The sequence below is a fragment of the Pyrus communis genome, chromosome 11, assembly GCF_041283825.1.
Source record: "Pyrus communis isolate YQ-2024b chromosome 11, ASM4128382v1, whole genome shotgun sequence".
NCBI classification, from domain to species: Eukaryota; Viridiplantae; Streptophyta; class Magnoliopsida; order Rosales; family Rosaceae; genus Pyrus; species Pyrus communis.
Genome location: NC_142575.1, coordinates 26017859 through 26032737, shown reverse-complemented (window position 1 = coordinate 26032737; position 14879 = coordinate 26017859). Strand labels below are relative to the sequence as shown.

Here is a 14879-nt window from a genome sequence, read left to right as displayed (position 1 = left end):
AGAAAGAGGGGACTAGCACCAAGAAAGGGAAATCACCCATGTTAGTTCCCGTAGACAACATTTTGTTTCACAAGGGAGCTCGTAAGCACCGGGTGAGGCTAGTCCTTAGACCTAAGTCGCAAGAGGAGGTCCTCAAGATTACTGCCTTAAAGAAGGCTAAAGATAAGGCCATCGGGTGTGCTGTTGCCATAGTTGTAGAGGAAGAGAGACGACTGTTGCCTCTTCTTCCTACCATCAATCCTATCTTTCCTCTAACCATGGAGTACACTGACCAAGAAGGTGACCTTAGCTCCAACCATAAGAGGAAGTATAAGGAAGAGGTTGGCAGCATCCATTGGAAGGACTTGAAGGTTGTCATGCAACGAAGTAGTTTTAGGTATGTCAATAATTGCCTGGCAGAACGCCGATCCACTGTTGACGAGCTTGGTGAGCCGCTAGATGAGAACGAATCAGATCGTGACCAGATGATGATGCTATCTTCTTATGTAAGTGTTACTATGTCATTTCTTTACTTTCTCCCTTATTTTTCTTGGCAGTGACGATCATCTTGTTGTGTAGGTCATGACCGAGTACGATGACAGACTACGAGATGTTGAGCGGTACAAGACAAAGTTTAAAGAGAATAAGAAGCTTGTGAATGACGCCAGAAAAAACGAGCAAAGCTTTGGTTGAGGTCATCCGCCTTAAGGATCAAACTTTTGTTACCCTATTTTTCTTTTGTAGCTATGCTACAAACATGAAGAGAAAGCTTGACTAGTTACAGGAATCCGAGGATCAGATTTTAAGTGATCATCAGAGGTTTGTGAGTTTGTTCAAAATGCATTTATTGCATTTGTCCTCTAGGGCTGTACCACGTACTGAAGCTCCAAATGATCAACCTCTATTGTCTCATTTTTCTGGGGTTCTGCCCAGTACTGAGGCTCCAAATGATCATCCTACGGTGCCTTCTATTTCTGGGGCTTTGCCGAGTGTTGAGACTTCTCATGAGCAAACTTTGTGAAGGCCTCCTCCTGTCTGTTTATTTTAATTCATCTATATGCACATATTTGTAATTTATCGAAGATATCAATAAATAAGCTTTATTTCGTTTAACGTGTTGTGTTAAGCACACTAAGGCATCCTTCACCAAGTTCTTTGAATTTTTTCTTTTGTTGGAGTTTGCATGTTGAAACTTCGTGGGTGGATCCTGTAGATTGACATAGTGCTCCCTTAATTTCACGAGTGAGAAACTTCTCGGTTGGGGGCTTAAAAAATTATTTTATAATTAAGAAGTAGATTTGAATTGATATGGATCAAAATCATGGGGCTTTATGCATTAGACCTTGCTTCTCTGCTCTGCCAGTTCTTATACACTCCCATCATTTTCTATGTATACGGTTACAATTAAACTATGTCAACGTTTTATATCACTATTACTTTTTGTCTTATTATCTCTATTAAAAAATCAATATAAAATGTTGACGTGGCTTAACCGTGATCGCACAAAATAGAAGGGGATGAGAATGTATGGGAACTGGGAGGGCAGAGATGCCGGGTCCCTATGTATTTTCCATGCTTCCTCTTTCCACAGTCATCTATTGCAAACTTTTTTTTACACCAGAATTCGGATGAAACCCTACATATCCTTCCAAACCAAACGTATTATAAAATCCTCGCTCTCTCACCAAAACCAGAGAAGAGCCAGGAACGAAGTCCACTCTCCAAACCCTTCTGTCTCTTCAGCTTGAATCCCAAATAACCATGAAGTGAGATCCCGCTGATGTCACAAACTGTAAACCTCAACAATTCCGAGCCCCTTTTTCACACAATTCTCAGGTAACGCACATCGACATCGTAACAGCAAAATTGCGCCATGAAGTTCTTGTTGGAGTTTGTCTCGTGTTGTGGGGCCACTCGCCCCATAACATCCAACAGCGAGTCGGTTTCGCTCTCAGAGGAGACGAGATCCCTGGTGAGGGCGCCCAGCCGAATACTACACTGCAGAAGAAAGCGCGGGAGCTCCGTAAATTCGTCCGATTGGACGCCGTTGCTGTGCTCAATTTCCGAAGATAACGTTGCTGCGAAGGTGGTTGATCGAACAGCTGCGATTGAGAGAGCCTTGAAAAGGAAGAGCGGTCAGGATCGAACAAGAGTTCAGGTTCGCAGCCACGACGAAGATTACGGGTACGTATATACTAAAAATATAGTAAATAGCAAAATAGTAAAATCTTCGGATGTTTTGCTATCCTGGGACGACGACGTCGTTTTAGTTGTGTTTGGTTTTGCCATTAGGAAAATGTTAACCACACCCCTATTTTTCCCATATACTTGCACTCTTTGTTTCATATAATGAGATTTAATAAAGTTTTTTATTTTTATTTTTTTAATTTTTTTTAATTTTTAATTTTTTTTTAATTTTTTACCTTTAATCATTGAAAAAGATTGAAATTTAATAAATTAAATTAATTATCGCTTCCGTTATTATTGGTTGTAAAATTGATTGGTTACATTCTGTCTGGGATTTTTTTTCAGGCAAGCTTCATTTGCGATTTCGACGTTCTCTCCGACGCCTTTTATGTTTTGAAATCATGGGATGAAACTTGCATTAACAAATGGTTATTCACGTTCGAAACTGGGTTGGGAGCGAGTGTGTATGTGTAGACCTTTAGCTGATGTTGACGCACAAGGTAACGTATCATTTTCATTTGAAGCTTACTTGTAGTTTCGGGCTTGGTTAAGTGTGATACAAACCCTATAGTAGGAGTCCCTCAAGTCTTTGAGCCATGAGATCTGCCGAAAGAGGTAACAGACAAGGTAAGCAATCAAAGTTCTAAGCAATCAGTCTTAGATTGAAAGTTTTGTGTTCAGGTTCTGGCTGATTGTTCTCCTTGTCCTTATCTTGCAGACCGCAATAAGGACAAAGAAAAGGACATGGAGAAGAGATGATATGCAATGTTTTTGCTATTGAAGAAGTAATGGATGAATCGGCACGTGTTGTTGTACTTGTTGACTTTTCACAGGCTTATTCTTAAACTGGGCTGGAAGGTTTTCCGGTTTCCTCCAAAAGAATGAGTCGACTCAAGAATTTGAGGGTCAAAACAAGTGTATCATGTTTGGAGTACGTTCGATCCTGATGATATGAGATACTTCTACTGTTGACCAAGTAATGGATATGGTATGGCGAGGCTTTGTTCTTCGGCGACGGTGCTAGCAAAAGATTGTTGAAGCTTCTCGATCTCTTCAATTAGAGCAACAATGCCAGGCTTGGATTTGACTTAGACTCATTCGTCTGGATTGTGCGATTTTACAAGAAGGGCGTCGTGTTGTAGTGATCTCTTCCAGCTCATCGTTGAACCTTTTTCTTCAATTTTTTGTATAGCAGAAGTGGTGCGCAACCTTTGCATTTAAATGGTCTTTCAGAGCACTACTTTTCAGTAACTCATCTATGCTTGGCGGCTTCAGTGTAAAGAGCCAATATCGTACCAACTGTTTTAAGGTATTTCCCGAAGGAATTCATGACCTTGATAGCAGTTGAGGATGAGTACTCGAGAGCAATGCTAGGCAAGCAACCATGCAAAGGTTCCGGGCAATTAATTCCAGATCGGAAGTTTGATTTCAGGTTCCGACTGATTGCTTCTTTTCTCCTTGTTTTGCATGTAAAAGCAAGGGCAAAGGAAAAGACAGAGAAAAAGCATGATATGAGATACTTTTACTTTTGACCCTGATGATATGAGATACTTTTACTCTGGCGTGACTTGTTTGTAGAAATATTATTCGGAAGGGGGAATGAAGCTGAGTATTTCGAGAGACTTTGTTGGGAGTGCCCTCTCGGATATGAGGAAGAGTTTAGCATTTTTTTTTGGCAGGTCTGCCTAGCTGTGGAGGATGGAAGTCGACATATATAGGAATTGTCCCAACAGTGAGTAGTAATGTTGTTCCTTTACCCTTCTCGATCAGAGCAATGTAGTGGGAGCTGTAAGGTTCACGTGTTTTAACTTTGTTAGAGACATTGGACAAAGTGGTTCATATTACCTGGAAAACTAATGCTATGTGTGAAAAGCGTCGACAATTTTTATCCAGGAAAATCCGGCTCTCGAGGTTCGGAGAGTGGTGCTCCTTCGATTTTCGGAACAAACAATCTAGCTGGGGATTTGGTTTTCGAGATTCGGAGAGCTTGCCTCTTCGATTTTTGAGCAAGCAATCTTGTTAGGGATTTGGTTCTCGAGATTTGGAGAACGGTGCCTCTTTGATTTCTGAGCAAACAATCTTGTTGGGAGTGCTTTCTCGGATGTGAGGAAAGGTTGGGCATTTTTGCAAGTTTGCTTTGCCACGAAGCACGGAGGTTGACACACATAGGAATTTTTTAGTTATCAACCAGTTGTGCTGGTCTTTTACCCTTGTGGGTAATAGTAGGGTAGCTGGACCTTCAAAATTTATGTGTCTTAACTTTGTCAGAGTTCTTTGACAAAGTTAACCTTGGTATCCGAGGAACTGATGTCGAGTGTGAAGATTGCTAATAAATTTTACTTAGCAAAATCTGCTTCTCGAAATTCGAAAAGTGGTGCCTCTTCGATTTTTGAACAAACGGTCATGTTACCTTTTCTTTTATAGGGGCACCAATTGTGTTCATAAAGTATGTTCAGAGAGTTACTGCTTGTAGGAATTCCTCCTTTATTTTTCCTTCATCATTTCCGAAGATTTCTAGCCCGTTCATCCATCGTTTGGACTTGAATGTTGTGGAAAAGGTAGCTATGTCTCCTTAAGATAACATATGGCGCCCATCCTTCTTATCTCTTACTGGTCCCCTTACCATTAGGGACTCTGTGATGATGAATGACATGATCGCTGCGGTGGTGACCAAGAATCTTCTCACTCCCAAAAACAACAAACTACTTTCCAAACGGTCCAATGAGTTGGTTGTGAAGTATTCTCTGGCTTTCAGTGCTCAGTGTGCAGGTTCAGTGTCTAATATGGCCTAACCTCTATTTGCTCAAATCCGCCAAGTTGAATCGTTGGCAGCTGAAGTGATAAGTCTCAAAACGGGAGATCAAAAGGTTTAAGCACGAGAATAAACAGTTGCACAGGCTCGCACATAGCTATGCTACAAACATTAAGAGAAAGCTTGACTAGTTACAGGAATCCGAGGGTCAGATTTTAAGTGATCATCAGAGGTTTGTGAGTTTGTTCAAAAGGCATTTATTGCATTTATCCTTTGGGGTTGTACCATGTACAGAAGCTCCAAATGATCAACCTCTGGTGTTTCCTCTTTCTGAAGTTCTGACCAATACCGAGGCTCCAAATGATCACCCTCCGATGCCTTCTATTTTTCGGGCTTTGCCGAGTGCTGAGACTTCTCATGAGCATACTTTGTGAAGGCCTCCTCCTATTTGTTTGTTTTGATTCAGTTATATGCACGTATTTGTAATTTATCGAAGATATCAATAAATAAGCTTTATTTCGTTTAACGTATTGTGTTAAGCACACTAAGGCATCATTCACCAAGTTCTTTGAATTTTTTTCTTTTGTTGGAGTTTGCATGTTGAAACTTCGTAAATGGATCTTGTAGGTTGAAATAGTGCTCCCTTAATTTCACGAGTTAGAAACTTCTCGGTTAGGGACTTGAAAAATTGAAGTCACTGAGTAGTCGCGAAACTTTCGAGTACCGACATGTAATAGTATATGGTAGGGGTCCCCCAAGTCTTCGGGCAAGGAGTTGAAAAATAAGGTGTCTTGCGAGTAGCCTAATTGTCAAAATAAGCACGTGGCTCATCGATCTACAAATAAATAATTTGTTCAATTGTGTAGTAAGTCACATGCTGCATAAGTGGAATAGTTAAAGGCAATCATAGAATGTTGACGCAAACGAGTTGAAATTGCCCAAGTAAATGCCTCTTTAAACATGTATGATGTGGCTAGTGAAATATGAGCTTGTACATGTGATAATTATGAGGTAAATACCACAAAATGAAAGGATGTGGTGTCTGATTATGTCACATGGTATAAGAATAATGATGTGCCGGAAGACTGTCTTCACTATAAAAAATATTTAAGGACACATGTATCTATAAGTGTAGTGTGTCGCTGATATGGGAAGACAACCATTTAAATAATAAGACTTTGTGTGATGCACTTTGCCACGTTTTTTATGGTGATCATGTGACAAATATCACAAAACAATAAAATAATAAATAAATAATTTGAGAAAACGTAATGATGGGTTTCTTTCATGCATGGCCGACCATTTCAATGGGGAATAATAAAGATTTAATAATAAAATAATAACTTATCCTCTTCATGAGTTTTTCCAGACAGTAGAATTGTCTATTGGCCTGTTGATGAAGCTTTTGCAGGTTGCAAAGGCTTGAAAAAAGAGGAAGGGTGCGAGTTACAGAAGGCCTTCATGTGTGGCTGACTTGGGTGCTATTTGTGATGTGCAAGCTTCGAGGATCCTTGTTACTGTTGAGGTTCAAAAGTCTGGGGGGATTCAAGTTTTGTAACACCTTCACTACTGGTGAATTTCTTGTGCTTTTGTGCACTATTTAAACTTGGAGCTTTGACTTTTTGTTTAACCTATTATAACATGTTTGAAAACATGTATATGTGTGTGTGTGTGTGTGTGTGTGTGTGTGTGTGTGTGTAGATATATATAATTGTATGTCCATTTGTGATAGGGATTTTGTGGATGGAGTGGAAGGATAAAAAAATTGATATTTAAAGCTTTTTGTTTGTACTTCTTGTTGTGGCACAAATTGCCAAAAATCTTTAGTTTTATGACTTTTTTTTTTTTTTTTTTTTGTTTTTGCAGCAAGGTTTTGTGTTTGGTTATATAGCTTTAATAGTTGAAGTTATTTTAAGGACACAAGAACTTGATTTTGCTTCTCACTATCTTGATCAAGAGTGTGTGAAGCTTTTGACATTTGTAATTGCTCTCCATTTGGTGAAGCTTTGTAAGTGAAATTTTGTGGTTGAAATTTTGTAGTTGAAGCTTTATGGTTGAAGGTTGAAGCTTTGTAGATGATGCTCTGTGGTTGAAGTTTTGTAGGTGGGGCTTTGTAGGTGAAGCTTTGTGTTAGTCACCATAAATTGGTTTTGCTTCACAGTCTTGATCAAGAGTGTGTGAGGCTTTTGACATTTGTAGTTGCCCTTCATTTGTTGAAACTTTTGTTGGCACCAAAATTGGTTTTGCTTCACACTATATTGATCAAGAGTGTGTGCAGCTTTTGAAAATTGTAGTTGTCTTCCATTGATGAAGTTGCTGTGTTCCCCCTTCTCTATTTTTTTATTTTATTTTATTATTTTTTGGATTTTTTTTTGATGGAATTTTTTTTTTTGGCTGGGGGGGAACTGAAAATTTGAAATTTGAAACTCCATAGCTTATGTGGAAGTTTGAAGATTTTCCATGTGGGGCTTTCTCGTGATTTGAATTTGGATTTTGAAATTCTTTGGTCTTGTTGAAATTATATAAGAAGGATAAGTTTTCACTCTTTACCTTGCCTTCATTTGCTCATTTTGTAATAATTTTTGAAGACAAAGTGTTCTCTAGTTGAGAGGGATTCCGACATTGTTTTGCACCATCTTCAGGTTGGTAGTCTTCTCCACTAGATCGCATGCTTTCATTCTTGTTAAATTGTTTGAATGTTCATGTATTTGGTTGAGAACATGATGAACTGGTTGAGCTTTTCTTCATGCCCTAAGAACTTCCTTATGTTTTGATCTTTCATGTAGTGATAGAGTTTGTTTCTGTTTGTTGTAGATGTCAGAGTTTGGAAGTCTTAGTGATGAGGGCTCTCTTAGCTCTAGCTCTAGATTTGAGTTTGCAATGTTGTAGTCTTCAGGGCCTTTGTTGGAGTTTTGTACAAAAGAAACGTTGGATGATCTTCACAATTGTCAAACCTTAGCCAATATTGGTTCTTCCTTCTTTACGTCAATGGGTAAGGGGGTTGTTTGTTATGCCATACCCATATTTCGCTCTGAGTTCACATAGTCCATTTAGAGAAAAACTTGTTAGATAACGAAAAGTAGCTTAAGGCCCTAAGGCAGTCATGTAGTATCCCCCGTAGTGTAGGAACCTTAGGGGTGAAGCTGCCTTTGCACCCATGGTTGCAACAGATACTATATTTCATTTAATATGCGCTTGGGCAACTCAATCTTGGTTTTTGGGCTACCTTGATCGAATTTTATATTATTTGGATGAAATGTGGGTTAGGTAAGCCTTCCTTCCATCAGTGGCATTACTTCTATAAGATGCGCTCGATGAAAGCATGCACTGGGTATGCCTAGTGTGCATGTTGGAGTAAGAGAGAGCGTATTGACTTTGGTAAGAAAAAGGCGTACTGCACTTGAAAAAATCGTTAGTGCTTTCTTTATAATGATTGGGAGCATGTTAGGGGTGTTACACTTGAGCGACGTGTCCCTACCCACTTCCAGACTGTAGGTTGTAATGTATCCATTGTTCGCATTGTTTGCTATTTGTTGTGATTTCTTCTTGCGTTTAACATTTTCCTTCATGCAGTGACGCGAGGCACCATCAAATTGTCCGAATGGGAGTTGGCTGATGTAGAGAAGGTGTTAAGGGTGCCTAAGGAGGATAGACATTTGGGCAAGCTAAGGCCTTTGTTTTGAAAGTACGGTTTCCAGCCCTTAATGTCGGAGTGCCAGAGACGAGCAAGTAAGTTGTATCTTTCATTTCGCCCCTTTTTTCTTTTACGAAGTTGCATTCCTTACTTTTGATTTTTTCTTGTTCAGTGGAGAAAGTGATCAAGAAAGGGGGGATTAGCACCAAGAAAGGGAAATCACCCATGTTAGTTCCCGTAGATGACATTTTGTTTCACAAGGGAACTCGTAAGTACCGGGTGAGGGCAACCCCTAGACCTAAGTCGCAAAGGAGGTCCTCAATATTACTGCCTCAAAGAAGGCTGAAGCTGAGGCCATCGGGTGTGCTGTTGCCATAGTTGCAAGGGAGGAGAAACGACTGTTGTCTCCTCTTCCTACCATCAATCCCATATTTCCTCTAACCATGGAGTCCACTGACCAAAAAGGTGACCTTAGCTCCAGCTGTAAGGGGAAGTATAAGGAAGAGGTTGGCAGCATCCATTGGAAGGACTTGAAGGTTACCATGCAACCAAGTAGTTTTAGGTATGTTAATAATTGCCTGGTAGGACGCCAATCCACTGTTGACAAGCTTGGCGAGCCGCTAGATGACAACGAATCAGATCGTGATCGGATGATGATGTTATCTTCTTATGTAAGTGTTACTCTGTCATTTCTTTACTTTATCCCCTCTTTTTCCTAACAGTGACGATCATCTTGTCATTTAGGTCATGACCGAGTACGATGACAAACTACGAGAGGTCAAGTGGTACAATGTAAAGTTTAAAGAGAATAAACAGCTTATGAATGACGCCAGAAAAACGAGCGAAGCTTTGGTTGATGCCATCTGCCTCAAGGATTAAAACTTTGAAAGTTTGAAGAGGCGGAATGGTGAGAACGTGGGGCTCAAGAAACAATTGGAAGCGACTGAGAAACAGTTGGAGACAATTATCCTCGAAGTTTCCAAGGTTAAAAGGGAGTTGGATAGTGCATTAGTTGAGGTTTCTAGGTTGAAGAGGAGTATCCCAACTGAGAAGAACGATGTCGTGTAGGAGTTCTTAGGTTCCCAGGCCTTTCACGATGCCTTTAGACCTCACTGCATCCGAGTGGCTAATTTTGAGAAAAGGAAATGGATGGCCGTCCTTGAGTGTTATGATAATGGAAGCATTATCTGAAAGTACCGTGATGAGATGGATGAGTACCGACAAAAAGGTGAAGCCTTCATCCTCGCAGTTGATCCTAGTAGTGATGATGACTCTGATAATAAGCCTAGTGTCGATAAGCAGTCTCAGGAGAGTGATGATGGTTTTGGAGATGCCGAGGATGGTGGTGATGGCGATGGGGTTGAAACACAGAGTGATATTGTCAAGGGTTCGGCCTCAGAAGAGGATGACTCATAGTGCCCTCTTTTTCTGCATGTACTCTGAATGTACTAGTTTATTGTTTGTGTGGCATGTGCCATGTTGTGAGCCTGAGGGTTTTTTGTTTATGTATGTTTACGACCTTGTGTTGTGCGTTTTGATGTTAATTGCCGAGTATTTGTACTATCATTGATGAATGTTTGGCTATGTTTGAATAGATCCTTTGTTTGGATATAAGTCCTGACTTGGGTATGATTGAACGAATATATTAGAGCTGTTCGTTTATTTGTATAGTCTTGTTGACATATACTTAGACTTTATTTCATGTTGGAAGCACTCGTGTTGAAGCTACTTGAGTGTTTAAGTGATAGGGATGTAAGGGAGTTATGACCAAGTTGTCTAAATCATCTCTTTATTGAATTGATGCTAAATAGCCTTCATTACATAGGATGCCAAATGGTCGTAGCTCAACACTTGTACACTGTGAGTCTACTTGTAATAGTACTTCAAGTGATCAGCTTTCCATAGATGGCCAATGGTCTTGCCATCGAAGCTTCTGAGCTTGTAGGAGCCAGGGCGACTGATGCCAATAACTTCAAACGGTCCATCCAAATTTGGGATGAGCGTGCCTTCGCTTAGGACTCTATCGCAGAGTAGTCTTTTCTTCAATACCTAGTCCCCCACTTTGAAAGAGCGAGGTTTGACCCTTGAGTCGTAGTAGTTGGAGATGTGTTGCATGTAGGCGACATTCCTCAAGTGAGCCCGGTTTCTGGACTCGGAATGTTGCTTGCTCAAGCTCAACTGTCATTTTCACTTTGCATGTAGTTCTAGACTCGGAACGTTGCTTGCTCAAGCTCAACTGGGACAACGGTCTCTGTACCAAAGGCAAGTGAGAATGAAGTTTTTCCTGTTGAAGTCCGATATGAAGTGCAGTATGACCAAAGAACTTGGGGTACAAATTTTGGCTAACAGCCTTTAGCCTTATCCAAGCTGGTTTTTAAAGTGTGTTATATTATTTTGTTGATAGCCTTAACTTGTCCATTAGACTAGGGATGAGCTGGGGAGGCGAAACATAAGTTGATGTTGAACTTAGAACAGAACATCCTGAATTTCTTGTTGTTTAACTGTCGCCCATTGGTAGTGATTATAGCATTAGGAATGCCAAATCTGCAAAGGATGTTCTTCCATACAAAGTCTTCTATTTTTGCCTTGGTAATGGTTGCCAAGGGTTCTACTTCGGCCCACTTTGTGCAGTAGTCAACTGCAACGATTGCATAACGGACCTTGCCTTTCCCTGCAGGCATTGGGCTGATCAAATCAATTCCATATTGGGCGAAGGGCCAAGGGCTGATCATAGGAGTAAGAGGCTCGGGAGGGGAATGATGAATAGTTGCGTAACGTTAACACTTATCACATAAGCAGGATATTCTGATGGCATCTTGGTGAAGTGTTAGCCAGTAATATCTTTGGTGAAAAGCCTTATGTGCTAGGGATCAAGATCCAGAATGATCTCCGCAGACTCCTTCATGTATTTCTCGAAAGACAATTTTCGCTTCCGCAAGTATGAGGCATCATAAGTATGATAGGTTAAAACTTTGCTTATAGAGTTGATCATTAATGATCAGGTAGCGGGTAGACTTGTATTGAATCTGCTTAGCTTGGACTTTATCATTTGGGAGGGTGCCATAAGCAAAGAATTTATAAATCAGGGTGATCCAACAATCCTCTTGTTGTAAGTTACACATTTCTGCGACCATGGTGCTTGGTGCTGCCAACAATTCGACATGAATTTTTCTCCCAACCTTGTCTTCCACTGCTGAGGCGAGGCGAGTCAAACCGTCTGCATGACTGTTTGCCGCTCGAGAGACTTGGGTGATTTGGTAGTGGAAGTGCTTGAGCAAAAGCTGCGTTTATGCAAGATACGCTGCCATGGAGTTATCCTTAGTGTCAAAGTTGTTCGTGACCTGGTTAACCACCAATTGGGAGTCATTGAAGATTTCAATTTGTTTAACTCCAAGGTGTTTGGCCAAACGTAAGCCTGCTAAAAGGGCCTCATATTCGGCCTCATTGTTTAACACCTTAAATTTGAAGCGAATAGCGTACTCCATTGCCACTTTGTCAGGGGTAGTCAGGACTAGTTCTGTTCCACAGCTCTGTTGGTTGGACGAGCCATCAATATATAAAGTACATATAAAGTACATACTAGGAGTGTTGGTTCTAGTTTCCGAGCTTTCGGGGGTAATGAAGCCACTGCCTTAGGTGTAGGAGAAATGTCAACATGATAAGTGAATTCAGTGATGAAATATGCAACTGCTTGGCCCTTCTCAGCTGGCTTTGGGTGGTAGGAGATGTCAAACTTACCCAGTGCTATCGCCCATTTGATCATTCGCCTCAAAGTGTCAGGACTCTGAAGTATTTGTCGAATGGGGTGATTGGTAAGCACGATGATGGAGTGTGCTTGAAAGTAGGGGCCAAGTTTCCGACCAGACATGACTAATGCTAAAGCTAATTTCTCAATATTGGAGTGTCGTGTCTCTGCATCTTGTAGAGCCTTGCTAGAGTAGTAGACAGGTCGTTCGATACTACCATCCATTCGAATGAAGACGGAACTGACTGCTGAAGCCAAGACAAACAGATACACAATTAGGGTGTCACCAATTTCAGGTTTAGAAAGCAAATGGGCTTTACTCATGTACTCCTTGAGGTTCTTAAATGCTTCGGCACATTTATCAGTCCACGTAATGTACTACTTCCCTTAAGTGCTTTGAAAAAAGGAGCGCATTTGTTTGTGGCCTTAGAGATGAACCTGGTCAAGGCTGTCACCTTGCCAGTAAGGCTCTGGATCTCTTTTTAAGTTACTAGTTATTTCATGTCAATGATTGCTTTGATCTTTTAGGGGTTAGCTTCAATTCCTCGTTGGCTAATCATGAAACCCAAGAATTTTCCAGAGCTCACGCCGAAGGCGCATTTGTTGGGGTTCAACCTCATTCGATACTTCTTCAAGATAGAGAAGGTTTCAAACAGGTTGGTGATGTGTTGGTTAGCATGTTTGCTTTTGACTAACATATCATCAACATAAACTTCCATGCTCTTCCCAATCTGTTCAGCGAACATTGAATTGACTAACCCTTGATAAGTCACCCCTACATTCTGTAGGCCGAATGGCATGACTTTATAGCAATATAGTCATCTGTCAATAGTGAAATTCGTGTGTTCTTGGTCCGAAGGGTTCATGAGGATTTAGTTGTACCCTGAGTAAGCATCTATGAAGCTCAAGAGTTCACACCTTGCTGTAGAGTCTATAAGTCTATCAATGAGAAGAAGAGGAAAGTTATCCTTCGGGCATCCTTTGTTTAAGTCAGTATAGTCGACACACATTCTTCAAAAGATCTTTTGAAGCAAGAGACTTTCCTTGGTCGAATTTTTCTTAACAAGGACCACATATGCTACCCACATTGGATAATTGACTTCACGAACGAAGCATATGCTTTTGAGTTTTTCAACTTCTGCCTTTATTGCCTCATATCGTTCAGCGTCATAAGATCTTCGCTTCTGTCTCACCGGCTTGGTCTTGGGAGCAATAGTCAAGCAATGACATATGATATCAGGATAGATGCTTGGCATGTCTTCGTATGACCAGGCGAAGACTTCAGTGTTCTCTTGCAAAAAAGAGATCAATGTTAACCGAACGGGTGGTAACAAAATGGTGCCAATCTTCACTCTACGGTCCGGATAATCTTTTGAGATAAAGACATTCTCCAACTCTTCAGCGGGTTATGCTAGCTGGGTGAAAGCGTCATCTCGAAGATCGTCAGTTGACTGTTACCACTATGAAGATCTAAGTTGGCTTTGTTCAAGCTAGTCTGTATAACTTGGTCATGTATAGAAAATGTTTCTTTGGGCACAAGCAAGTGTTATTGCTTGACTGAAGTGTTGTAACATGATCGTGCACTAAGTTGATATCCTCTGATGTAACCATTGCCATAAGGGGTTGGAAATTTCATCAACAACATATGTGTGGACACCACGACCTTGAGATCATTGATGCCCGTGGCCCAAATATGGCATTTTATGTCGTTAGGTAGTCAACCACCAGGAAGTTAGTGGTGATGGTAGCTATGTAAGAGCCTGTACCGATGGTGAAAGGTAAATGTACGCTTCCTAAATGTTGCACGACATCACTGAAAAAGCTTATCAGAGGAGAAACTGAGTGATCGAGCAAGTGTTTAGCTACATTAAGTGCCTTGAAAGCTTCAACAAACATGATATTGAACTAAGCCCCGGTGTCTACCAGGATTTGTCGTACATCAAAGTTGGCTATGTGAGCCTCCACGATCAGTAGGTCGTTGTGAGGGTAGGTGATACCTTTTTCTTCCTCAAGGAAGAAACATATTGGATCCCAGTTAGGCTTTTGATACTTACCTCCCTTGATGTTTTCTACGTGAAACACTTGGTGGGCAGGCCTCAAAGTTCGTTCACTGTTTTTCATGGCCCTATTGGAAGATTCAGATACGGGTGTGTCGCCGCTTTTGGAATATATCACATTCACTTAGCGTTGGTTATGGTTATCCCTTGAAGGGTGAAGAAGGAATTGATTAATTTTTCCTTCACGTGCTAAAGCTTCAATATGATCACGGAGGGTGATACACTTCTCGCTATCATGGCCATTATACTCGTGGTAGAAGCAAAACACACTCGTGTTCTTCATGGACTTGTGATCCGGCTGCCTCAGCTTTGGCTTTGGTATCATGTGAGCTATACTGGGGTACATGGCCGCGCATGTGGCGTTCAAAGGTGTGTACGTCTCATACCTCAGGGTAAGGCCTGTCTTGACACGTGTTTGGCCCACTACGTTGACTGCTTGAAGACAGGCATTATTGTGGCGATACCTTTGGTTATCGTGATAATGCCCCTTACTCTTCTTACTAAAATGAGACTGATGAGGATGGA

General features: G+C 40.9%; 3 protein-coding genes across 3 annotated transcripts; 2 read left to right on the top strand and 1 right to left on the bottom strand.

Annotated features, from left to right (window-relative positions):
- Positions 1 to 1092, top strand: LOC148693179 (uncharacterized). The gene is made up of 2 exons (XM_088679032.1): positions 1 to 485; positions 559 to 1092. The coding sequence occupies exons 1-2, from the start codon at positions 39 to 41 to the stop codon at positions 670 to 672; spliced, it is 561 nt and encodes a 186-aa protein (XP_088535158.1). The 5' UTR covers positions 1 to 38; the 3' UTR covers positions 673 to 1092.
- Positions 1093 to 1852: 760 nt separating this feature from the next.
- On the top strand, positions 1853 to 2616 carry LOC148693178 (uncharacterized). Its single transcript, XM_088679081.1, has 2 exons — positions 1853 to 2163; positions 2512 to 2616. Exons 1-2 carry the CDS (start codon positions 1853 to 1855, stop codon positions 2561 to 2563), a joined length of 363 nt encoding a protein of 120 aa, XP_088535207.1. The 3' UTR covers positions 2564 to 2616.
- Positions 2617 to 11839: 9223 nt separating this feature from the next.
- On the bottom strand, positions 11840 to 12621 carry LOC148693177 (uncharacterized). Its single transcript, XM_088680325.1, has 2 exons — positions 12133 to 12621; positions 11840 to 12082 (listed from the first exon to the last, which is right to left on the bottom strand). Exons 1-2 carry the CDS (start codon positions 12619 to 12621, stop codon positions 11840 to 11842), a joined length of 732 nt encoding a protein of 243 aa, XP_088536451.1.
- Between the last annotated feature and the right edge of the window lie 2258 nt (positions 12622 to 14879).